The 26,268-nt window shown below is 42.4% G+C and overlaps 1 protein-coding gene across 3 annotated transcripts in view; it reads left to right on the top strand.

Moving 5' to 3' along the window:
• The window catches only part of fhod1 (formin homology 2 domain containing 1), a 302,751-nt gene that overhangs the window by 121,301 nt on the left and 155,182 nt on the right, over nucleotides 1–26,268 (top strand). For all 3 annotated transcript variants that reach the window (XM_072279446.1, XM_072279445.1, XM_072279444.1), the window contains exons 4-5: nucleotides 10,085–10,152; nucleotides 26,026–26,131. In XM_072279446.1, coding sequence (XP_072135547.1) covers nucleotides 10,085–10,152; nucleotides 26,026–26,131 — 174 coding nt within the window. The remainder of the gene's footprint in view (nucleotides 1–10,084; nucleotides 10,153–26,025; nucleotides 26,132–26,268) is intronic.

Raw genomic sequence — 26,268 nt, 5'->3', positions numbered from 1 at the left:
CTGCCCCACTGAGTTCCTGCAGCATTGTGTGTGCATTGCTCTGGATTTCCAGCATCTCCAGAATCTCTTGTATTTATAATTAACTCACTAAACTATGCGTCTTTGGAATGTGGGAGGAGATCGTCGTGCTCATGGAGAGAGCGTACAGACAGCAGTGGGAATCGAGCCCGTGTCGCTGGCTTTGTAATAGCATTACATTAAGCACTATGTTATTGTGCTGACAGTTCATGGGAGTATAATATGTAGGAGGATTTTACTAATTACGACAATATATTTACATTATTGCTGGTGCCCACTGCTGCCAAGACATTAAACGCTGGAATTCTCATCCTAAGCTTGCCAGTTTTTGTACCTCTTGCTGCTCCTTTGCGCTGCTGGGCAGCACCTTTAGTATGAAGAGTAATGGTTGTAAATGGGTAACCACTGCTGTAAGGCTGTAAGCTCTTAGTAGCCTAACAGGTGGTTGACTGGTCTTCGGGTTGTGCCATTGTTTGTGCAAGCCTTCAGAGTTAATCTGAACGAGCCATGGGAGCAGAGAACTACATTTGCTGGAGCTTCGGAGCCTGGTTGTTTCTCAACTTTTGGAATATAGAGGCCAAATACCACACCAGTGCAAACATTTAAGGCTCAGCCTAATGGAAGCAGAGGTTCCCAACCTTTTTTTTTATGCCATGAGCCAATACCATTAAGCAGGAGCTCTGTGGATCTCAGCCTGGGAACCATTGAATAGAAATGAGAGGGAGTGAGTTTAAGAATTTCACAACAACGAATTCCAGTTCTGTGGACAAATTACAGCTTGAGAAGTGGGGAACTGTTGGCAAGATATGAGAAACATTTAGTAATTACACTCCGTAGCCTCTTTATGAGGTGCCCCCATACCTAATAAAGTAGCCGCTGTGTGTATGTTCGTGGACTTCTGCTACTGTACTGTAGCCCATCCACTTCAAGGTTCGATGTATTGTGCGTTCAGAGATGCTCTTCTGCACACCATTATTTTAACACATGATTAATTGAGTTACTGTCGCCCTGCTGTCAGCTTGAACCAGTCTGGCCATTTTCCACTGATCTCTCTTACTAACAAGGCATTTTCACCCTCAGAACTGACGCATACTGGTTGTTTCATTTTGTTTTTCGCACTGTTCTCTGTAAATTCTAGGAATGTTGTGCATGAAGATCCCGGAAGGCCAGCAGTACCTGAGGTACTCAAATCACACAGTCTGCCACCAACACTCAAAGTCACTTATTACATTTCTTCCCCATTCTGATGTTCGGCCTGAACAACTGAACCTCTTGACGAAGCTCGAATTCAAGTTTATTGTAATCTGACTACACATGTACACAATGAAACAAAACAACATTCCTCCTGACCACAGTGTACTGACAAAACATATAACGCACATAAACCCAAAATATTATACTTCAAAGGTTAATTCAAATGCATGTAGTAAAGCGCAGTACAGGCAAACAGTAAATAAGTTTGCTGTACAAGTGACGAGAAGGGTATTCATTAGTCTCACAACCTGAGGTAAGAAGCTGTTACCCAGTCTGGCAGTTCCAGTCCTGATGCTTCTATACCTCCTTCCTGAGGATAGTGGCTCAAATAATTTTTTTGGATGCATGGTAGGGATCCTCAACCATGCTTTGGGTCCTTTGTTTGCAAAGCTTCTGGTAAATGTCATGAATAGGAATAAGGGAGATCCCAATAATCCTCTCAATGATTTTTACTATCCTCGGTAGGGTTTTGCGGTCCGATGCCTTGCAGCTTCCGTACCACACAGTGATGCGGCCAGACAGGCCACTCTCAATGGTGCTCCTGTAGGAAGTTGTTAGAATGGGGGCAGGGAACCCTGCACACCCCAATCTCCTCAGAAAGTGTAGATGCTGTGTGGCTAAAGGGATCAGGAGGTATGGGGGGAAGGCTGGTACAGGGTTCTGAGTTGGATGATCAGCCATGATCATACTGAATGGCGGTGCAGGCTCGATGGGCCGAATGGCCTACTCCTGCACCTATTTTCTATGTTTCTATGTTTTCTTGACCTGTCAGTAGGTGTTGTGTGCACAGGTTAGATCATCCATTATGCGCACACGAAGGAATTTTGTGCTCTTCACTCTCTCCACAGCAAAGCCATTGTTGATGTGTAATGGAGAGTGATTCACCCATGCCTTCCTGAAGCTAATGAGGCCACCCATGATGGTATCATCAGTCAGTCTGATGCGGTTTGAGCTGAATCCAGCAGTGCATTCGTGAGTGAGTAGCAGTGGGCTGAGCGCAGATCGCTGGAGGGGCACCAGCGCTCAGCGTCCTGACAAAGGATTCCGGCCCAAAACGTTGACTGATCGTTTCCACGGATGCTGCCGGACCTGCTGAGTTCCTCCAGCGTGTTGTGTTGCTCAGCATGATGAAGCTTGAAATGTTACTGCCAACTCAAACTGACTGAGGTCTTTCCATCTAAAAGTCCTAGATCCTGTTACAGAGAAGGGAGGTGAGTTCCAACAAGGACAGTTCAGCCACCGGCCTCTGGGCATGTTAAACACTGAGCTGAAGTTGATGAGCAACATCCTGACATGAAAGGCATTGATTTCTGAGTGGGACAGGACGGAGTGGGGGGCCGAGGCTATAGCATCATCAATGGACCAGTCTGAGCGGTAGGTGAACTGGAAAGGGTCTAATGTAGCTGGAAGGTGGGACTTTACACGATCCATTACCAGCTGCTCAAAGCACTTCATGACTACTGAAGTCAGTACCACTGGATGGTATTCATTTAGGCCAGTTACGGCTGCTCTCTTCAGCACCGGAATGATGGTGGCTGCCTTAAAGCCTGCAGGGACAGTGGCTTGTTTCAGAGAGACTTTAACGATGTCCGTTAAGGCCTCTATCAGCTGGGCTGCACAGTCACTCAGCACCTGATCAGGTATGTTGTCCAACCCCGCAGTCTTGCGTGGATTTGCCCTGGCTAGGATCCACCTCGCCTCAGCTGTGACTTCCTATGAAACCTGTTCCTCGGGAAGAGCGGGGACTTTCCTCGAAGTCATATCATTCAGTTGGTCAAATCATGCATAGGGCAATCAGCCTATCAGGAAGGGAGGCACCACTGTCGTTGACATGCAGGACTTGTAATCTGTTATGGTTTGTATATCTTACCACATACACTGTGTGTCCCCGGTGTCACAAAGGTGTCTGAATTTTCTGTGCCTACTCACACTTGCCTTCCTGATGCTACGGGGAAGGGTGGCTTTTGCTGACCACAGAGTCGTCCTGTCCCCTGATCGGACGGCAGCATCCTCATTCCTGAACAATGTATGAACCTCTGCAGTCAGCCATGGTTTCAGGTTTGCCCTGGCCGTGTAGTGTTTAATCACAGTGACATCCTCGATGCACTTTCCCATGTAGCCAGTCACCGATCCCACATATTCATCAGTTGACACAATGATCGTAGGTAGCCGACTCCCTAAAAATGCTCCAGTCCGTGCTTTCGAAACAGTCCTGCAGTGCCATGGTGGTACCTCCTGGCCAAGTCGTGATCTCCCTGAGAACTGGTTTGACTGGTTTAAGTGGCCATTGAATGTATTTGGAGTGAAGGGAGATGATTTTCCACGGATCGTGGAATAGTGTAGTACTGCGATGTCTGTGCTGAGCATGATGGCAAATTAAACAAAGGCCATGATCCACATCCCTCCAAACCATGCTGGTCTGTGTCCGTCTGATGCTCCTGTGTTGACGACATCATCGAGGTAGCAGGTAGACATCATCGAGGTAACAGAATGAAGCCATTCATGACTGAAAGAAAACTCTGCCTCTGGTACAAATAGGGTCAGGATGTCTTTTGATAATGTAGTTAAGCAGGAGGGCAATCAATATCTCATTCACTGAGATTGCTGCGGTATCGTGTTGCCTGGAGGTCAATGGAAAGTTGCAATGCAGTTGGTAGCACTGCCGCCTCACGGCTCCGGCGACGCAGATCGGGTCCTGAACATCCGTTTTCTCTGTGCAGAGTTTCTCTGTCGCCTGTGGATGCCCCCGTTTCTCACCGCATCCCAAAGACTGGCTGGCTGGTGAGTTAACTGGTCACTGTAAATTGCCCCTAGTGTAGGTGTGAGGCAGGAGAATTGGGAGGAGGAAGGGGATGATTTAAAAATATGAGGGAGTAGGAGTTACAGGGCAATGTGGGGAAAACAGTAATCTTCTAAGAGCCAACAGTTACATGATGGACTGAATGGCCTCTTTGTGCTGTATGGTGAAATGAGAATCTTCTTTCTTCTAAGTTGCATGTTGCACCTGATTCCCAGGATGCAAGAATGATGACAGCCTGGGTGCAGAGCCATGGGATCTGTTCAGAGGTGTACCATGGGAGGGTGTACGGACAGTTCTGACAACGTGGTGATAGAGAGCCCAAGGGAGATTGCAGTGAATCCTGAAGTGGAAGGCCAGTCAGTAAAGAGATGCCAGGCACACCAGCGCCATTGCCAAGAGAGAGAAGACCCGGGTGTGATCAAACCTGTGATTCTGTTTTAAAAAAAGCTTCTATAGAAATTTTGAAAACTATTGCTTTTGTGCTCAAGAGGTTGTATAGAAGTACGATATTGGTTGTAAAAGGGTAATTTTTGCTCCAAGTCGAGTGCCAGATGGTGGATTGAGTTGTAACACATCAGAAACTTTCAGAGTTAGTCTCAGGGAGATGCTGGGATTAAATTGTCATGTTTGCCAGAGTTCTTGAGCTTCTTCGTCACTTCAGCCGCAATCCAGGTCACGCAAATGCTCAGCAGCATTGTTTGATGGGGTTCTTGATTGCATTTGAAACATGTTGTATGTGCTACATAAATGTTATTGTCAGTGAATGGAGGATTCAATACAAAGGAACAGCAGTTTTGCTAAGGTGGAGTTGGGTACCACTGATTCCCCAGCAGGGCTGTGCATTCCAGAGAACTGGTGTACGACTTCCATGGAGAGGAAATGACAAAAAGACTCTTGTGATCTCAATTGAAAGAGCCATGTTAAGATAAAATGTCCTTTTTGTGCCAGTGAGGTGCTGACATTACAGTCAACAAGCTCTTTCTACAATAAATTATCTAGATACAAAGATTATGGCTGGCAGCATGTGTAGGAATGTGTTTTCTTTTTGAAGTGCGATCCATGCTAATGCTGCATGGTTTAGTGAATTTGCCTTTTATGGACATGTAGTGCTATATATTTAAAGACAGTATGAAAAATTCACACCTTTTGCAGCAGGTGGCTCAGCCCTTGTCCTGGGTGGTGGGATAGTGTATAGCAGCCAGGGCAAAGTTCATATCATAGGCAAAAAAACATAGAACCCAGGAATTTCTCTCTGTCTATAAGTACTCTGTATTTTTTTAAAAAAAACATCCACAATAGTAAACTTCTTTGAAATTGCAGATCAATAGAACTTAGTATCAATAATGCCTCAGGAGATCTGTTATCTGCTAAGACAGTCCCTCGAAATAAGCAAATAATGAGGTCATTGTTACTGTTCGATTTTGTAATTGGGTTAGATCCTCAACCATCCAGTTATCTTGTAGGTTTAATTCACTTGTGCTCAAATGAGCCAATTATAATTTTCTGAAGTACTGAGATGGTTAAAAAAGTGTTTTTGTAAATTACACTGGTGTGCACTTGGGAATGTTAGGAAGCTCCGGGATAAAGCTGCTGCCAGTTTTCTGGTGGTATTTTTAGATTTTTGTTTTGAGCATGACCAGTGAGACTGCGTGAGTGTTTATACCCTCATGTTGTAACGTGGCCCACTGCTGGTTACCGAGGAGATGGATTAAGCCCAAGGTGTTTGTTGCCTACATGTCAAAAATGAGGAATGAGGAGAATAAAGGGAGATCTGATAAAGGCATTGTTCACTTCTCAGTCTCTTCTTTCTCCACCCGATCTTGCCCTGGTTTCAGTGAGTTTATAATAATCTAGCCAGGTTTTGTGTCAGTAGCGGAACTTTTTTACTTAAATACTCAAGTCAATGTTCATGTTAATTTCATGTGAAAATGAAATAAAATGAACAATCAGACTCATTATTCTCACTTGTTGTACACAGTGCAACAGGAAGCAAGAGGAGAAATTTCAAATTGATCACTTTATGTAATGTACAGCAAATTTCTTGATGTTTACAAATTGTGTAAGGATGGCTAGTGAAGCAATTGCTACACAAAAAGAATTGCCAGGTATCTGAGAATGGAAATTTGTCTGCATTCCTAGTGTGTGTTCATTGAGTAGAACTTTGCTTCAATGTACTTGCTGTCATAGAGTTACACAGTGTGGAAACAAGCCCTGTAGCCCAATCCATGCATGCTGACGAAGATACCTTCCTGAGCTAGGCCTATTTGCCTGCAATTTGGACCATATCCATCCACATGTCTAAATATCTTAAACATAATTGTATCTGTCTCTACAACTTCCTCTGGCGGCTTGTTCCATACACCCTTTGTGGTAAAACTTGCCTGTTAGGTCCTGTTTCATCTAATCTTTAAGCAATTGTTTCTCAGGTTTAAGATTTCACTAGTCTGTTACTATGATTATCACGAAAAAAAACTTTATTATGATTATATAAGTGAGAGATAGATAGATCTTATTTGTAACCATTCCTTTTTTTCTTAATAAGGTTAGCTCATTTGTTACAAATGAGTGCAGTCGAACAGAGCGATTTGGGAATACAGATCCATAATTCCTTGAAAGTGGCATCGCAGATAGATAGGGCCATAAAGAGAGCTTTTGGCATATTGGCCTTGATAAATCAGTGTATTCAGTATTGTAATTGGGATGTTATGTTGAAGTTGTATAAGGCATTGGTGAAGACTAGATTGGAGTGCTGTGTGCAGTTTTGGTCACCTACCTACAGGAAAGATGTGAATAAGATTGAAAGAGTGCAGAGAAAATGCCCAAGAAAGTTGCTGGGACTTGAAGACCTGAGTAATAGTGAAAGGTTGAATAGGTTGGGAGTATATTCCCTGGAACGTGAGGGGAGATTTTGATAGAGTTATACACAATTATAAGATGTATAGATAAGGTAAATGCAAGCAGTCTTTTTCACTGAGGTTGGATGAGACTTCACCTAGAGGTTATTGGTTAAGAGTGAAATGTAAAGGGGAACATGAGGAGAAAACTCTTCACTCAGAGGCTGCTGGCAATGTGGAATGAGCTGCCAGTGCAAGTGATGAATGGGGGGTCAATTTCAACATTCAAGAGCAATTTGGATAGGTACATGGATGAGACGGGTATGGAGGGCTGTGGCCCAGGTGCAGGTCATTGGATGTAGGCAGATTAATGGCTTGGCATTCTAGATGGGCTGAGTGGCCTGTTGCTGTGCTGTAGTGTTTTGTGACTCTATGCCTGCAGCTGGGAAATCCATCCTGTTAGTCTCCCAAATTAACTTCCTGACTAACAGACCACAATCAGAGCACAAGCACCTTCACCATGTTTATTCCCAGTACTGGCACCCCTCGAGGCTGCATCTTCAGCCCCTTTCTCTGCACCCTGTACACTAACAACTGTGTGGCCAGATTCTGCTCTACCTCCATCTACAAGTTTGCAGATGACCACCACAGTAGTCCAAACCTCAAAAAACGACGAGTCGGAATTCAGGAAGGTGGTAGAGTACTTAGTGACATGGTGTCATGATAACAACCGTATCCTCAATGTCACCAAAGCAAAGGGGATGGTTGTTGATTTCAGGAAGGGGTCAGTGCACATACTCGTGTCTACATCAACAGTGCTAAGATCAAGAAGATTGAACACCACCAATAGCCTAGCTTCGTCCAACCACATTGACAACATGGCCATGTAGCTTCCCAGCACCTCTACTTCCTCAGGAGGCTAAAGAAGTTTGGCATGTCCCCTTTGCTCTACTATCTCCTTCCAATATTTTTATTATTAATTTTACATATAAAAATACAGAGTACAAGAAAAAATATATATCAATACATTATACTAAATCGCATATAAAGACTCCTTACCCTATATTCATACAGATTAATTAATTCATAACATTGAAATATAGCAATTTTATTATATAAAAAAAATCTAAGCCACTACCAAGACCGAAGCTGATTAGTAAAGGGAAAAAAAGGAGAAAAAAATTATTAGTCATCATCTGTGCTTTAACAGCAAATCAAAGGTTTTGAAAATAATTCAAAGAAGGTCCCCACAACGTTTGAAAGTCTTGGCTAGATTCAGAGATTGAACATCGAATCTTCTCTAAATTTAAACATGACATCACATCACGTAACGATTGAGCGTGAATAGGAGGGGCCGCATCTTTCCATTTAAGCAAGAGCGTCCTTCTGGCTATAAGAGAAATAAAAGCCAAAATGTGTAAGTCAGATGACTTCAAAATAATATCTAATTTTTTAATTATTTTTTTAAACCCTCTATAATTGATGTGGCTTTTAAAGAATGGGACAGATTAGGTATTAAATGCTTTCAGGACTTGTTTGTAGAGGGAAGTCTCTTTTTGCTTGAACAATTGTCAACTAAATATAGTTTACCCAAAACTCATTTTTTTCGATACCTACAAATAAAATATTTTTTCGGTCTCAAATAAGTACATTTCCTAAAAGTCCTGATAAGCATCTACTAGATGTAATTTTTAATTTGAAACCTTTTTATAATGGATCTATATCTAAAATTTATAATATGCTGTTGGGATTGAGAAGTGTCCCTTTAGATAAAATTAAAAATCCTTGGGAATAAGATTTACAGACTTAAATTTCTGAGGAAACTTGGCATCAAATTTTTAAATTGGTTAACACTTCATCGTTATGTGCCCGCCACTCTCTCCTACAATTTGAAGTGGTCCGTAGGGCCCATATGACCAAGGATAAGCTGTCTCGTTTTTATTTAGATATATCTCCGTATTGTGATAAATGTGATAATGGAGAAGCTTCACTCATTCATATGTTTTGGACATGCCCGAGTCTTGGAAAATATTGGAAAGAAGTATTTCAAACTTTCTCGATACTTTTCAAAGTAATCTTTAAGCCTAATCCTTTGACCGCTTTATTTGGTATTGTTGGAGGAAAGGATATTATTTTAGAGTCATCTGACTTGCTCTACTATCGATGTGCTACAGAAAACATCTGATCCAGATGCATCACATTTGGTGTTGGCAACTGCTCTGCCCATGACTGTGAGAAGCTCCAAGGAGCTGTGGGCACAGGTCAGCACATCACAGAAACCAGCCACCTCTCCATGGACCCCATCTACATTTCTCACTGCCTTGATAAAGAATCCAGCATAATTAAAGACATATGCCCACCTCGGGCATTTTTACTTTTCACTTCGTCAGGCTGAAGATACAAATACCTGAAAACACGTACCACCAGACTCAAGGACAACTTCTCTTCTACTGTTATCAGACTGTTGAATAGTGTTCATATGATAAGTTGGACTCTTGACTTCACAATCTACCTCATTGTGACCTTGCACCTTACTGTCAACCTGGACTGCACTTGTTATTACATTTTATTCCGCACTCTGTTATTATTTTACCTTGTAGTACCCGAATGCACTGCTGTAATGAACTGTATGGACAGCGTGCAAGTTAAGTTTTTCACTCTCCCTTACTACATGTGACAATAATAAACTGATTTACCAAAAGTTTGATTGTATCTATGGGCTGCCCAAAGTTGGGTATTCATAAACTGCAGAGAAACCTGCAGTTCCATTTTTTTCTTACAGTAACTATATTCCAATTTCTGCAACTATTGTTTGAAATGATATTATGTCACTTATCACATTAACACCCATCCCTGTGACACATACATCTCTGACGTGAACGGTCTTGCCTATTGTTGGCATTGCAGTTTATAACCCAAATACTTTGGTTCAATGGATCCATTGCCACCACTCTTAGAGATCAGGAGCTTTCCATTCACTGTGTCTGGCAGACTTTTATCTGTGAAACTAGGACCGTTGGATGGTGAGGCTGTTTAATGGGGAAGAGCAAAATTCTTCGATCAATGTCTTTTATGGGTTTTCCAATTTTTAAAGATTTGTTTTGATTTTAAGATTTTAATTATGGTTTGTGATTTTTGAACTGTTTATGATAATAACCTTTACTAATTTTGTTTACAGAAAAACTGTACAACTCAACCGGTCCTGATTTAAGAAGATCACTTTTCTCCTTGAAACAGCTATTTCAGGTACTGCATCACTCCAACAATTAAAGAAATGTTGTATTTCACAAATACAAAAAAAGTTGTAATATTGACAAAGAAATTTGCAAAAGTCATGACAATGATACAGGTAATTTAAACCAGTCAGCTAGGGTGGTGTTTATCCACATTGTGATTCTGTTTAATCTCGGGCTCATCCACCCACCCTTGACCTGCCTCATTTTCAGCGGGCTCTTGTTAATTATTTTCATTCATGCAAGGAACCAGCACTTGAGGTATCTGAGGTACCACAGCCTGGAGCTGTGATGCAGACCCAGACCACATTTTAGATGTGTGCCCATTGACTAAATGCATCAGTACTCTGGCTGAGGCAGTCCTTGTCTGCAAGAATACTGCTGTTATGTATAGAATATATGAAATCTGTATTTCTTCTCGCAGTTTCCTTCATCTGTCTGTGTAATAAAGTTTGCAATGCCAGTAGGGTTTCTGTATTAACTCCCTCTGTCCTGAATCTCTTGCATTTGTCCTTATGCCGATCTCCTCATACCGTGCTCTCCTCATGCTGGAAATTGTGTGTTTGGTCACCTTCTCCCAACATTGCAAATCATTAAATATATTTATCACAAATTTTTCCAACTTGTAAGGTGCTAAGAAAATATACTGTGATTTGTGTATATCACATAACAGATTGCATCCTAGTAACTTTACATCATTATGTTCTGTAAAAACAAGGCGTTTTTTTTTGCAGCAAGTGAAGCTTTTTTCTAGGCTTATTTTTGCCTCTTGACTTCTCTATACTGTTAGTGATAAAGCCCAGATTATTAGAGTATTCTGCTCTTTAATCCAGAAACTGATTCTTTAATGGGCAATGAATTAATCCCGCCTCGTTGTTTTACTCTTCCCCAGTACTAAACATAATAAAATTCTTGTATAGACATGCATCATACTTTATATAGAACGGTATTCTTCGACTTACAAATGTTTAATTTGCTAATTTTAGCTATGGGCTCTTCGGGCACTAAAGATTTAAAAGTTTTTTTTGTAATACTACGCTTTACCCATGAGGGATGCAGCAAAATGCCACATTATGTTTCATCTATCTGCTTTAATTTATTAAATGTTTATTAATGAAACATTTTCCAGGAATGTATTTCCTTTTGTAATCTGAGCAGCACTTGTACTTAGACTCTCCTGATTTGCTTAAATATGCAAGAAGTAATTCAGATGACTGACCATTTAACCTGCGATGTGTCCGAATCTGTCTCCAACTTCTCCTGTAACCCCAGCTCACTGTGAGCAACATCGCTGAGAGTCTACCTTTTTGTTATGAAGAAAAAGCAACATGGTAAAGGTACAAATGATTTGGTTACATCTGTACCTGCAAAAGTTTTTGAACTGCTGCTGTGGTTGTGACTATAGCTGCAGTCTGAGCTGAAAGGGCTTCAATGGGGCCAGCACGATAGCGCAGTGGTCAGCACGTCGCTTTGCAGTACTAGCGACCAGGGTTCAATTCCTGCCGCTGCCTGGAAGAAGTTTGTATGTTCTCCCCGTGACCGTGTGGGTTTCCTCCGGGTGCTGTCACTTCCTCCCACTGTCCAAAGACATACCAGCGGATAAGTTAATTGGTTACTGTAAATTGTCCCACCATTAGGTTAATATTAAATCGGGGATTGCTGGGCAGCATGGCTGGACGGGCTGAAGAGCCTATCTCATGCTCTACCTCAATAACTACATACTGGGAAACACTTCAAACCTGTCTACAGTCTTGATTCAAATTAAATTAGAAGAACATTGGTGGATAAAAGCTGAAGTACCTAATCAGCCCCTTAAATCTGTCTGGCATTCCATGAGATCACGACTGACCTGGATCTAACAAGCTTTCCCAATCTCTCCCCATATCTCTGAACTGGAGTCTCAACCTCCAAAGAGAAGAAATACCTATTCACTTATGTTTACAGTGGGCTTCTTGTTATTCTGAAACTGTGCCTCCTAGTGGGAGATCTCTCTGTAATTGGGAACATATTCTCAGCATCCCCCCGTCATTACCCACCCAGAATGTTTCAATATGATCACCTTTCACTTGCCGATACTCCATGAGTTACAGGGTCAGTCTGCTCAACCTGTCTTCGTATGTCAACAACTTCATCTCACGAATTGACTGCGTGAACATTTGTTTGCTGCCTTCATTGTAAGCACACCCTTGCCTAAGTACCAAGAGCAAAACTTGCTGCAGTACTTGAGGTGCAGTGTCAACAGCTGCCTGTAAGCTTTCCTGAAAATTTTCCTCCTTTCTTTTCAGTCAACAAGCAATAAAGAGCACCAGCTTTCCTAATCGCATGCTATTTTGCATGCAAATCCTTTGTGGTTCATTTATTTCCTTTATACTGCAACCTCAAAGACAACCACAACCTTGTCATAGGGCTTGCAGGCTTGCATGGCTTAATTACTGGGAGAGCTATGTTGGCTGGAGTCAGGAACTTGTGATTTGATTCTTGGTTGAGTCACGCACCCCAAACAGGTTAAAGGATAGAGGCCAGACTACAGATGAAGTAGGACCAGAGGGCACTGCCTCAGAATTGAGAGAAGTCCACTTACAACAGAGATGAGGAATAATTTATTTAGCCAGAGTTGACTCTGGGACTGCAGGAAGTGATTCTGAGAGCTCTGGATACCTTTCTTCTGAACGTGTTGGCATTCTAAGGCATGGCAAGCTTCACTGTATGGTGAGGAGAATAATATGCGAGTAGACTGTCTGACACCAGCATTTCCTTTGCCATTGGGAAAGCCACCTCACACTGCTTTGTCCATTGCCATTTCTTCCTGATCTGTAGTAAAGAGTTTAAAGGGTAGAGCACACTAGCAGGAACTTGTAGTAATTGACAAATCCTAAAAATGATTGCAATTGTAACACGTCCTTTGGGGCATCCACCACTGCTTGAATTTTCTCGGCACACGTGTGTTATCCTTGTGATTCAAAAGTGTGACCACAGTTGATTGGTTGAAAACAATTGACACTTGTGTTGTGCTTTAGCTCATAATCTTCTATTTTTTTTAACACTGTCCTGAGATTTTGGAGATGTAGCCTTGTCATCCTGATTGCCTGGGCAGCCTTGCAGTACCTGGTCCATGGCTTCCTGTCAGAGTGCAGGTGCAGATGCTACTCCAAAATCAAACCTATCATAGTGATAAAGCTCTTTGTGAGAAACACTTTGGACTCTTCTTCCATCTCTATCTGTAGGTAGGCCTCAGCTAAGTCCACTTTGCTGAAGTGTTACCCTCCAAAAAGGTTTGCAAGAGTATCCTCTATCCTGGGCAGAGGGTATTGAACTGCTTTCAGTACTGGGTTGATGGTGACCTTAAAATCACCACAGATCCAGACAGACCCGTTCTTTGCTTCTGGGACCACTGACATTGCACAAGGGCTCCACCCAACCTTGGAAAGAATTCCCTCAGTCTCCATGCAATTTAGCTGTCCAGCTACTTTATCATGGATGGCATAAGGAGCTGAATGGGCTTTTCAAAACATGGGTGTGATATTTTCAACTAACAGTATTTTACCTTTGATACGTTTGAGTGTTCTACTGCCATCCTTGAACACTGCTGTGGCAGCTTCCAGCACCTTTCAGTTGGCTTTATTGCAGGGGGTGTGCCATGCAAACTGTGGATGGATCTCCAACCAAGTTGTAGTTGTCTCAGCCAATCATGGCCCCACAATACTGGCCCTCCTGTTTTTACCACATACAAGCCCACTGTGGCTTGTTGGTTGTTGTATTTCACAGTTACGGATGTCATTCCCACAGGAGTTATTTTTTCTCCAGTATGAGTTCTTAGTTGGATATCTGCAGGCTTCAGTTCAATATCTTTGAAATTCCATTCAAACTTTCTTGTGAGATGATTGAAACAACTGAGCTGAGCTATTTTACTTAAGTTGCCGTTCATTTCTGGTGTGAGTCATATTGGTTGATTTCTGATAGTTTTCACATTGTAAATCTCAATGCTGAGAATTTACTGAGAAGTCCTGTGTCACTTCCATCATTATCAGATTTTTTACCAACAGCATGTGGATTAGTGTTTTTTTTTGAAACTGCAACTTGACTTTTTAACCTTTTCTCTTCCCTGTGCAGACCATTTATTTTTGTCTGCCTGGCATACTCTTTATATGTGTCCGACTTTGTTGCATTTTCTGCAAGTATTGCCTTTAAATTGACATTGATCTGGTGTACGTGATCCCCTGCCACAATGATGATGCAGTTTGTCTGGCCAGGCTGGTTTCTGTTTAGACTTTGTAATTTTCTTCATGCTCACTTTCATTCCTGACTGCAACTCAATTGCATCTCTGATTGCCATTTCGATTGATACAGCCATTTCAGCTGCTCTTCGAAATGTAAGTTGTGCTTTAGTTGGGAGCCATTTTTGAATGCTTTCTTGTAAAATTGCACAAACTAAACAATCTCAATACAAAATTAAGCTCATCACTGAACTGACAATGCTCAATCTCTTCAATTCGGTCATGTATGCTGAAGTGGACTCCCCATCTTTTTGATTCTGCTCATGAAACCTCAAGTGTTTTGCAATCAACAATAGCTTTGGTTCTAAATGATCCTGCATTAGTTTCACAATGTCAACAAAGCTCATTTTGGCTAGCTTGGTGGGAACAGTCAAAGTTCTAGTCAAACTTGTACACCTTTAAACTTAATGCACCCAGCAAAATTGGTACTCCCTTCTCATTGGCTATTTCATTGTTTTCAAAATACTTCTCTATTAGGTCAGTATATGTGAGCCAGTTATCCATTCAGCATTCAAATGCATCTATCTTTCCAATGTAGGCAGCCAATTCTGCTCTTTTGTTTAATAATTAATATCACCTGATACTCAATATTTATGAAAACATGAATTCTTCCATTTTATGCCTTTTTAAAAAAACTCAACTGTCTCTGGTTGTTCCTGAAGAAGTATGTGCTGCTGTTTTTTTTGCTCAACCGGTTCGCACCGTACTTTTTTAAAAACTTGATTGTGTCACTGTGCTTTAACAGGAAGGTAGTCATCTCAGGTTTCACTTCAACTTCCTTGTCACCACTGTTATGCTTTGTAACTCCAACACATTAAATTAATTAAAAGATAAAACAAGGAGCTGAGAGATAAACATGCGTACTTCGTTTTTACTTCATGCAAGCCGCAAATATACGACTGGTAGCATCATGAAATATGCAATCACATATCAAGTCAAGTTAAGTCACTTTTATTGTCATTTCGACCATAACTGCTGGTACAGTACACAGTAAAAATGAGACGTTTTTCAGGACCATTGTGCTACATGAAACAATACAAAAACTACACTGAACTACGTAAAACAACACAAAAACTACACAAAAACTACACTAGACTACAGACCTACCCAGGACTGCATAAAGTGTACAAAACAGTGCAGGCATTACAATAAATAAAAACAAGACAATAGGCACAGTAGAGGGCAGTAGGTTGGAGTCAGTCCAGGCTCTGGGTATTGAGGAGTCTGATGACTTGGGGGAAGAAACTGTTGCATAGTCTGGTCATGAGAGCCCGAAAGCTTCGGTGCCTTTTGCCAGATGGCATGAGGGAGAAGAGTTTGTATGAGGGGTACGTGGGTTCCTTCATAATGCTGTTTGCTTTACGGATGCAACGTGTGGTGTAAATGCATTTTTATATATAAATTTGTTATGAATTATTTAAATTAAATAGAACACTTATTCAAATAATATATTTACAATATTACCCAAATATTAAACACACAACAGTGGTAGCAATTGGTCACAAAGAAATAGTGGGTGAACTCAATGAGTATTTTGTGCCAGTCTTCACTGTGGAAGGCACCAGGAGCATGCCATAAATTTGGAAGGTCTGAAGGTAGGATAATCACATGGACCAGATGGACTACACTCCAGGGTTCTGAAGGAGGTAGCTGAAGAGACTGTGGAGTCATTAGTAATGATCCTTCAAAAATCAGTAGATTCGGGAATGGTTCTGGAGAACTGGAAAATTTTAAGTGTCACTCCACTCTTCAAGAAGGGAAGGAGGCATAAGACAGGAAATTGTAGGCCAGTTAGGCTGACTTCAATGGCTGATAAGAATTCAGAGTCCACTGATAAGGATACTACTTTGAGGCACATGATAAAATAGACCAAAATCAGCATGGCTTCCTTAAGGGGAAATCTTGCCTGACAAATCTGTTGGATTTCTTTGAGGAAATAACAAACTGGATTGACAAAGGAGAGTCAGTGGACTTAGATTCTCAGAAGGCCTTTGACAAGGTGCCACACATGAGGCTGATTAACAAGAGTTCATTGTATCCAAGGAGAGGTAGAGGATTGGCTGACTTGCAAGAGGCAAAGAGTGAGAATAAATGGGGCTATTCCTGGTTCTGTGCCAATGACTAGTGGAGATTGCTTCTTTTTATGTTATATGTCAATAATTTAGATGATGGTATTGATGGTTTAGTGGCCAAGTTTGCAGATTATACAAAGATAGGTGGGAGGGGAGGTAGCGTTAAGGAAGCAGGAGGAGATTAAGAGAATGGACAAAGAAATGGCAGATGAAATACAGTGTAGGGAAGTGTATGGTCATGCATTTTTGGAGAAGGAATAATGGCATAGATGATTTTCTAAATGGGGAGCAAGTTCAGAAATCAGAGGTGATAAGGGATTTGAAACTCCTTGTTCCGAATTTCCTTAAGGGTAACTTGTAAACTGAGTTGGTGGGAAGGAAGGCAAATGCAACGTTGGCATTCATTTTGAGAAGACTAGAATATAAAAACAAGATTGTAATGTTGAAATTTTGTAAGGGAGATTTATAAAGAAGAGATTTGTGGGCATTGAAGAATGTCCAGAGGAAGTTCACAAAAATGTTCCCAGGAATGAAAGGGTTAATGTATGTGGGCCTTTAATGGCTCTAGACCTGTACTCACTGGACTTCAGCAGAACATTATGTGATCTCATTGAAACCTTTTGAATATTGAAAGGTCTCGATATTGGATGTGGAGAGGATGTTTCCTATAGTGGGGGAGTCTGCAACCAGAGGGTTCAGTCTTGGAATACAAGGACATCCCTTTAGAACAGATATGAGGAGAAATTTCTTCAGCCAGACAGTGGTGAAGCTGTGGAATCCAAGTCATTGAGTATTTTTGAAGCAGAGGTTGATATGATTTTGGTTACTAAGGACATCCAAGGTTACGGGAAGAAGACAGGAGAAGGATAATAAATCAGCCATGATGCACTATTTGAGCTGACTTGATGGGAAAAATGGCCTAATTCCTCTCCCATGTCATTAGGTCATAAGGTCCTATAAGAGCAGCAGGTACCGTGCTTATGGATGTTAGAGGAATTCGTGGATGAAGGGACAAGGTCAGGTAATCATGTTGAGGTAGAAGATTAGCCATGCTGTTATTGATTGATGGCTCAGCTCTGGACCAAATGGCCTATTCCTGCTCCTATTTCTTCTGTTCTTGTGATCACCTGGTTCTCATTTGGTTCCAGATCTTGCTTGCTGAGCTTTAGGGAAGTTTTGTAAGGTATTCTGACCTAGTGTATTTCAATGTCTGACTGAAACATATGGAGTTTATTAATTTAATTATATAATAAGTCTTATTGCTTATAGTAAATGCAGGATCATGTATCAAATGTCCTTGAGCAATCTATTACTATGCATACATCAGTTTTATTCGATCTTCTTTAACACCCCTGCTATTCCTGCCCCCATTCTAGTCTTCCAACTAAACAGACAGGTATGTCTCCTATTCTTAAGTTGTGAACTTCTGGCAAGACACAGAGGCCAACAAAATAAAAGTGGAAAATAGAGGAAATGCACAGCAAGTCTGTCAGCATCTGCAAAGATAGAAGTTTTAATTTCAGATTCTTCCTCAGAGCCCTGCTTTCCATTTTGTTTTGAATGGTACTTACTGCACGATCGCGCTGGTGACCAACAGCGACATCATGCAGACAGCTTACAAAACTACTGGATACTCTCCTTCTTCTAGATATACTTTGTCTTCTTCTGAACTGTGATCGATTGCAGCCCGCAATTTCCTTTTTAAGAATGTATTTTCTGGCGACTGAATGATCTGGCACTTCTGCGATCTCTTGGAGGCTTTGGAATGCAGCAATGGCTGTACCTGGAGGTGGCTGCGTCGATTCCTAATGGCGGAACATGATCCCATAGTCGGCTCCATGACTCCGCACTGATTGAAGCATCAAGCGAGATTGGAATCGATGAGGACGAGAGTTGAAAACGAATGGGTGGTCAGTGCCACCTGCTTGTGTTTAACTAGTCTCCCTCTCACTGCTGTTCTTAAGTGGGAGCGTGAGTAGCCAGAAGTCATGGCCCACGTTGATACCAGCGACATGTGTAGGCAGGGTGACGAGGTTCTGCAAAGTGCTTTCAGGGAGTTAAAGGACAGGACTTCCAAGGTTGTGATCTCAGGATTGCTACCTGTTCCCACGGGCTAGCGAGGCCAGAAACAGGAAGATCATACAGATCATACACATGGCTAAGGAGATGAGTGTAGGAGGGAGGGCTTCAGATTTTTGGTTCATTGGGCTCTCTTCCAGGGAAGGTGAGACCTGTACAGAAGGGACAATTTGCATCTGAACTGAAGGGAGACTGATATCCTTGTGGGACATTTACTTGCTACTGCTCTAACTTTTAAACTAGAGTTTCAGAGGGATAGAAACCAAAGTGCCAGAGCTGATAGTGGAGTGGTTGTGGCAAAAGATATTGTTAAGCCTGCCTACGTACAAAATCAGGAATGCAGTGGTTGAGTATGGTAGGACCAATGTTCTGAGTTGTGTACATTTCAATCCAAGGGTTATTGTAGATAAGGCAGATGGGCTTAGAGGATGGATCAGCATGTGGAATGATGGCATTAGAGCCTTAAGTGAGACTTGGCTTAAGGAGGGGCAGGAATGGCAGCTCAGTGTTCCATGGTTCCATTATCTTGGACATTTTAGAGCGGGAAGGATTAAGGGAGGGAGGGGTGGCCTCACTAGTCAGGGAAATTATCACTGCAGTACTCAGCCAGGACAGACTGGAGAGCCTGTCTACTGAGGCTATATGGGTGGAATTGAGGAATAAGAAAGGGATGGCCATATTCATGGTATTACATTATAGACCATCGGACAATCTGCGCAGTTTAGAGGAGCAAATTTATAGAGAGTTTTCAGGCTGTTGCAAGAAACATAAGATTGTGATAGAAGATGATTTTAACTTCCCACATATCGATTGGGACTCCCAAATTGTAAAAACACTGGATAGGTTAGAGTTTGTCAAGTGTGTTCAGGGAAGTTTCCTTAATAGGTACAAGGAGGTCCCAACTAAACGAAGTGCAATATGAGATCTCCATTAGGGAATGAGACAGGGCAGGTGGCAGAAGTTTGTATACGGGAACACTTGCGTCCAGCAAACATAATGCCATTAGTTTCATGATAATTATAGAGAAGCATATGTGTGGTCCTCCAGTTGAGATTGTCAGTTGGAAAAAGGCCAATTTTGATGGTATCAGAAAGGATCTGGCAAGTGTGGATTGGGACAGGTTGTGTTCTGTGTACTTGATATGTGGGAGGCCTTCAAAAGTGCAATTTTGAGAGAACAGAGTTTATATGTTCCTGTCAGAATAAAAGGCAAGGCTATCAGGTTTTAGTGAACCTTTGTCTTCAAGAGATATTGAGGCCCTGGTGAAGAAAAAGTAGGAGGTGCGCAGCAGGTATAGGTAAGCAGGAGAAAGTGAGGTAGAGGTACTAGAGGAATATAAGAAATGCAAGAGAACACACAAGAAGGAAATCAGGAAGCTAAACGAAGGCATGATGTTGCTCTAGCAGACAAGAGGAAAGAGAATCCCAAGGTCTTATACCTATTAAGAGCAAAAGGATAGCAAGGGAAAGCATTGTTCCTCTGGATGATCAGAGTGGTCATCTATGTACTGTCAAAAGAGATGGAAGAGGTCTTAAATTGATTTTTTTGGATCTGCGTTTACTTGGGAGATGGGCACAGAGTCTGTAGAACTGAGGCAAAACAGCAGTGAGATCATGGACTGAATACAGATTACAGAGCAGGAGGTATTTGCTCTATTGAGGAAAATAGGGTGGATAAGTCCCCAAGGCCTGACAAAGTGTTCCCTTGGATCCTGTGGGAGGCTAGCGCAGAAATTGCAGGGGCCCACAAAAGGTATTTAAAACATCCTTAGCCACGGGTGACGTGCAAGAGGTTTGGAGGATAGCCTATGTTGTTCGTCATTCATTGTTAAAGAAAGGTACTAAGTATAAACCAGGAAATTATAGGGCGGTAAGTCTGACATCAGTAGTGGGTAAGTTATTGGAAGTTTTTCTAAGGCAACATATATGTTAGTATTTGGATAGACAGTGACTGATTAGAGATATTCAGCATAGCTGTGTACATGGGAGGTCATGTCGAACCAATCTTGCAGAGTTTTTTTTTAAGAAAGTCACCAGGAAAGTCTATAAAGGCAAGGCAGTCAATGGTTCACTACAAGGCCTTTGACAAGGACCCCACATAGGAGGTTGGGCAAGAAGGCTCAGTCATTTGGCATTCAAGATAAAGTTGTAAATTAAGGCAGTGGATCCTTGACTTCCCAACCAGTAGACCATAATCTGTGCAGATTGGAAGTAACATCTCCACTTTGTTGACAGTCAACACTGGCATGCCATGGGGATGTGTGTTTAGCCCATAAGAGAAAATAAGATATAGTACAGAATTAAGCCATTTGACCATCTAGTCTGCTCTGCCTTTTCATCATGGTTGATCCAATTTTCCTCTCAGCCCCAATTTCCTGCCTTCTCCCCGTATCCGTTCATGCCCTGACCTTTAAGAATCTATCAACCTCTGCCTTAAATACACATAAAGACTTGGCATTCACAGCGGCCTGTGACAAAGGATTCCACAGATTCATGACTATGGCTAAAGACATTCCTCCTCATTTCCGTTCTAAAGGGACACCCTCTATTCTGAGGCTGTTTTCTCTGGTCTTAGACTCTCCCACCATAGGAAACATCTTCTCCATATCCACTCTTTCAAGGCCTTTCAACATTCAATAGGTTCCAATGAGGTCGCCCCTCATTCTTCTGAATCCTGGTGAATACAGGCCCAGAGCCATCAAACGCTCTTCATATGAGAAACCGTTCACTCCTGGAATCATTTTTGTGAACCTCCTTTGAACCCTGTCCAGTTTTATCACATCGTTTCTAAGATAAGGGGCCCAAACCTCCTCACAATACTCCAAGTGAGGCCTCACCAGTGCTTTATAAAGTCGAAGCATTACATCCTTGCTTTTCTACTCCTGTGCTCTTGAAATGAGTGCTAATATCACATTTGCCTTCCTCACCACAGACTCAATCTGCAAATTAACCCTTAGGGAATCCTGCCCACAGACTCTCAAGTCCCTTTGTGCCTCAATTTTTTTTGTATTTTCTCTTCATTTAGAAAATAGTCTACCCTTTCATTTCTTCTACCAAAGTGCATGACCATACACTTCCCTACTCTGTATCCCATCTCCTGCTTCTTTGCCCATTCTCCTAATCTTTCTGTCCTTCTGTAGCCTCTCTACTTCCTCAAAATTATCTGCCCCTCCACCTGTCTCCATATCATCTGCAAACCTGGCCACAAAGCCATGAATTCTATCACCCAAATTATTCACATATAATATAAAAAGAATTAGTCCCAACACAGAATCCTGTGGAACACCACTAGTCACCGACAGTCAACCAGAAAAGGTACCCTTTATTCTCACTCTTTGCCTCCTGCCAATCAGCCACTGCTTTATCCATGCTAGAACTTATCCTTCAATACCATGGGCTTGTAGCTTATTAAGCAGCGTCGTGTGTGGCACCTTGTCGACATCCATGATTCTCCTTTGTCTATTCTGCCTGTTATTTTTTCAAAGAATTCCAACAGATTTGTCAGGCAAGATTTTGCCTTGAGGAAGCCATGCTGACTGTGGCCTATTTTATCATGTGCATCCAAGTACACTGAGATCTCATCCTTAATGATCGACTTCAATATCTTCCCAAACACTGAGGTCAGACTAACTGGCCCACAGTTTCCTTTCTTCTGCCTCTCTCCTTTCTTGAAGAGTGGAATGACATTGCAATCTTCCAGTCTTCTGGAACTATTCCAAAATCCAGTGATTCTTGAACCATCATTACGAATGCCTCCATGATCTCTTCAGCCACCTCTTTCAGAACTCTGGGGTGTAGACCTTGTGGTCCAGGGAACTTATCTCCCTTCAGACCTTTCGGTTTCCCAAGAGCCTTCTGTATAGTAATGTTCAGAGCAGTGATTGGTCCACATGGCTGTGAAAGAAATTAGAGGGAACGTTGATCATAATGTCAAGAGAACACCTTGTACAAGGGAACTATCTGAATTATCACACTACTCATACAGATGAACTCATTACACAGTACACTGAGTTAGAACAAGGTAAACAACAATTAGAACAAAGTATAGCAGTTACAGAGAAGCTGTCTTATATGCCATCCATTTGCTAAGTGTGTCCAAATTTTTCTGCTTTTGAAAAGATGCTGCTTCATATCCTCTATATATGTCAATCTGCAGTCTTTGTAGTGTGTGTTATGTTTTCTACCAAGTGAACCGTGCATGTATGATTTGATGGCATAATGACGTATGCCATTTAGTCATAGTCATACTTTATTGATCCCAGGGGAAGTTGGTTTTTGTTACAGTTGCACCATAAATAATAAATAGTAATAAAACCATAAATAGTTAAATAGTAATATGTAAATTATGCCAGTAAATTATGAAGTAAGTCCAGGACCAGCCTATTGGCTCAGGGAGGAGTTGTAAAGTTTGATGGCCACAGGCAGGAATGACTTCCTATGATGCTCAGTGTTGCATCTCGGTGAAATGAGTCTCTGGCTGAATGTACTCCTGTGCCCACCCAGTACATTATGTAGTGGATGGGAGACATTGTCCAAGATGGCATGCAACTTAGACAGCATCCTCTTTTCAGACACCACCGTGAGAGAGTCCAGTTCCATCCCCACAACATCACTGGCCTTACGAATGAGTTTGTTGATTCTGTTGGTGTCTGCTACCCTCAGCCTGCTGCCCCAGCACACAACAGCAAACATGATAGCACTGGCCACCACAGACTCGTAGAACATCCTCAGCATCGTCCGGCAGATGTTAAAGGACCTCAGTCTCCTCAGGACATAGAGACGGCTCTGACCCTTCTTGTAGACAGCCTCAGTGTTCTTTGACCAGTCCAGTTTATTGTCAATTCGTATCCCCAGGTATTTGTAATCCTCCACCATGTCCACACTGACCCCCTGGATGGAAACAGGGGTCACCAGTACCTTAGCTCTCCTCAGGTCTACCACCAGCTCCTTAGTCTTTTTCACATTAAGCTGCAGATAATTCTGCTCACACCATGTGACAAAGTTTCCTACTGTAGCCCTGTACTCAGCCTCATCTCCCTTGCTGATGCATCCAACTATGGCAGAGTCATCTGAAAACTTCTGAAGATGACAAGACTCTGTGCAGTAGTTGAAGTCCGAGGTGTAAATGGTGAAGAGAAAGGGAGACAAGACAGTCCCCTGTGGAGCCCCAGTGCTGCTGATCACTCTGTCGGACACACAGTGTTGCAAGCACTCGTACTGTGGTCTGCCAGTCAGGTAATCAAGAATCCATGACACCAGGGAAGCATCCACCTGCATTGCTGTCAGCTTCTCCCCCAGCAGAGCAGGGCGGATGGTGTTGAATGCACTGGAGAAGTCAAAAAACATGACCCTCACAGTGCTCGCTGGCTTGTCCAGGTGGGCGTAGACATGGTTCAGCAGGTAGACGATGGCATCCTCAACTCCTAGTTGGGGCTGGTAGGTGAACTGGAGGGGATCTAAGTGTGGCCTGACCATAGGCTGGAGCAGCTCCAGAACAAGTCTCTCCAGGGTCTTCATGACGTGGGAGGTCAATGCCACCGGTCTGTAGTCATTGAGGCTGCTGGGGCACGGCGTCTTCGGCACAGGGACGAGGCAGGACATCTTCCACAGTACAGGAACCCTCCGGAGCCTCAGGCTCATGTTGAATACATGGCGAAGTACTCCACATAGCTGAGGGGCACAGGCTTTGAGCACCCTGGTACTGACACCATCCGGTCCTGCAGCCTTGCTTGGGTTGAGATGTTTCAACTGTCTTCTCACCTGTTCAGCTGTGAAGCCCACCATGGTGGTTTTGTGTGGGGAAAGGGTATAGTCATGAGAGCAGGCTGGAGGACTGTGAGGAGGGGTAGGAGGGGAGAGTGGAATATGTGTTGGTTGGGGGCCAACAACAGATGGCTCATGTGGGGGATGGGTAGTACTTTTAAGTACCTTTTAAGTACTTTTATATATAACCCGCAATGCATTATGTAAAAAAAGAGGCTGCTTAATCAAACAATAAATTTACAATATTGCTCAAATATTAAATTCACAACAGTTTGGATTTATGAATGATATTCAAGAAAAAGTTTTTATTTTTGTGACCACTACAAAATACACAGCACTACACTCCTTGCTGATGTACAAATGTAACAGCCTTTGCCCCAACTGACTCCCGTTGCCTAGGGTGAATAGTCGTCAACTCCGCCAAACAGTGCAAATGCTTTGGGGCAGATACGGTGTGAGGCGCCCAATGATCAGCCACGACAAAAATACGAAACAATATACCAAATGCGAGTAAAGAACTATACTTTATAGCAAATTTTGGTGATGGGTCAGTAGCAACAACTAAAAGAAAAGGCGCCACATAAGTAACTTATCAGTTTTGTGCACATAATATTTTAATACGTTGGAGCTCACGCCTCCGATTCCACCCACAACATCCTTCCAAGACTCCGGCCACCATCCGAACCCCCGAGGTCCGGTATCTGCCACCCTGGAACCGCTGTCCCTTCCCTGCACGTCTGTTCTCTCTGCTCGCCTCCCAAAAAAGCCCGCACTCCTCAACTCAGCACACATATACAAGATAACATAACATGACTTCCATTGGCTGGCAAATGAATACAATTTCCATTATTACATAGTATAACTCAAACATCACTGTTACAGAGAACCCCTTGCTCAGCAGTTAACAGTACGAAAAGCCATTTTGCTATAGCACTTCAGGGAAGCCATTTTGGTAATAAGGGATTACCAGTCCATCTAGTATTACTGAGAACCCTACACATAAAACATAGAATATTACAGTACAGGAACAGGCCCTTCTGCCCACAATGCTGTGCTGAATCAATTAAATTAATAATCAAGTGGCCACTTAAACTAACTACCCTCTGCCTACAGAATGTCCATATCCTTCCATTTCCCTCACAATCATGTGCCTATCTAAACTTCTCTTATAAGTCTCTACTGTATCTGCCTCTACCACCACCCCAGGTGGCTCATTCCAGGCACTAACCATTCTCTGTGGGGGAGAAAAAAATTCCTGACCCTCACAGCTCCTTTGAAATGACCTCATTTCACCTTGATGCATGACCTCTGGTATTAGACATTTCAACACTTGCTAAGAGATATTGTCGACTCTATCTATGCCTCTCATAATCTTATAATCCTTGATCAAATCTCCCTGCAGCCTCCACTGTTCTGGAAAAAAAACATCCTAAGTTTGTCCAAGCTCTCATTATAGCCCATGCTCTCTCATCCAGCCAGCATCCTGGCAAACCTCTTCTGCACTCCTCTCCAAAGCCTTTACATTCTTCCTATAGTGGCACAATCAGAAATGTAAGCAATGCTCCAGATGTGGCATAACTAGAGTTTTATAAAGCTGCAGCATAACTTCTTGACTTTTGAATTCAATGCCTCGACTAATAAAGGCTAGCATCCCAATGTCAGTTGTAATTTCAGTTTGTAATGTCAATTTCACCTATAGGATGACAAAGATCTGGTGCCTGAGTTTGTCAATGCTGAAGGACTGATATGCCTCATCAAAGTGGGAGCCGAAGCTGACCAGAACTACCAGAACTACATCTTAAGAGGTTTGTGCTGTACCCCTATTTACCTATCTAGATGTGCTCCGACATCCACAATAACAACCGAAAATGCTAGGAGCTCCCAGCTGCCCAGACAGTATCCATGGAAAGAGAAACAGAGTTAATGTTTCAGATTGAAGAGC

The sequence above is a fragment of the Mobula birostris genome, chromosome 15 (genome assembly GCF_030028105.1).
Source record: "Mobula birostris isolate sMobBir1 chromosome 15, sMobBir1.hap1, whole genome shotgun sequence".
Lineage (NCBI taxonomy): Eukaryota > Metazoa > Chordata > Chondrichthyes > Myliobatiformes > Myliobatidae > Mobula > Mobula birostris.
Note: the sequence above shows the minus strand (reverse complement) of the source record. Positions and strands in the feature narration are given on the sequence as shown.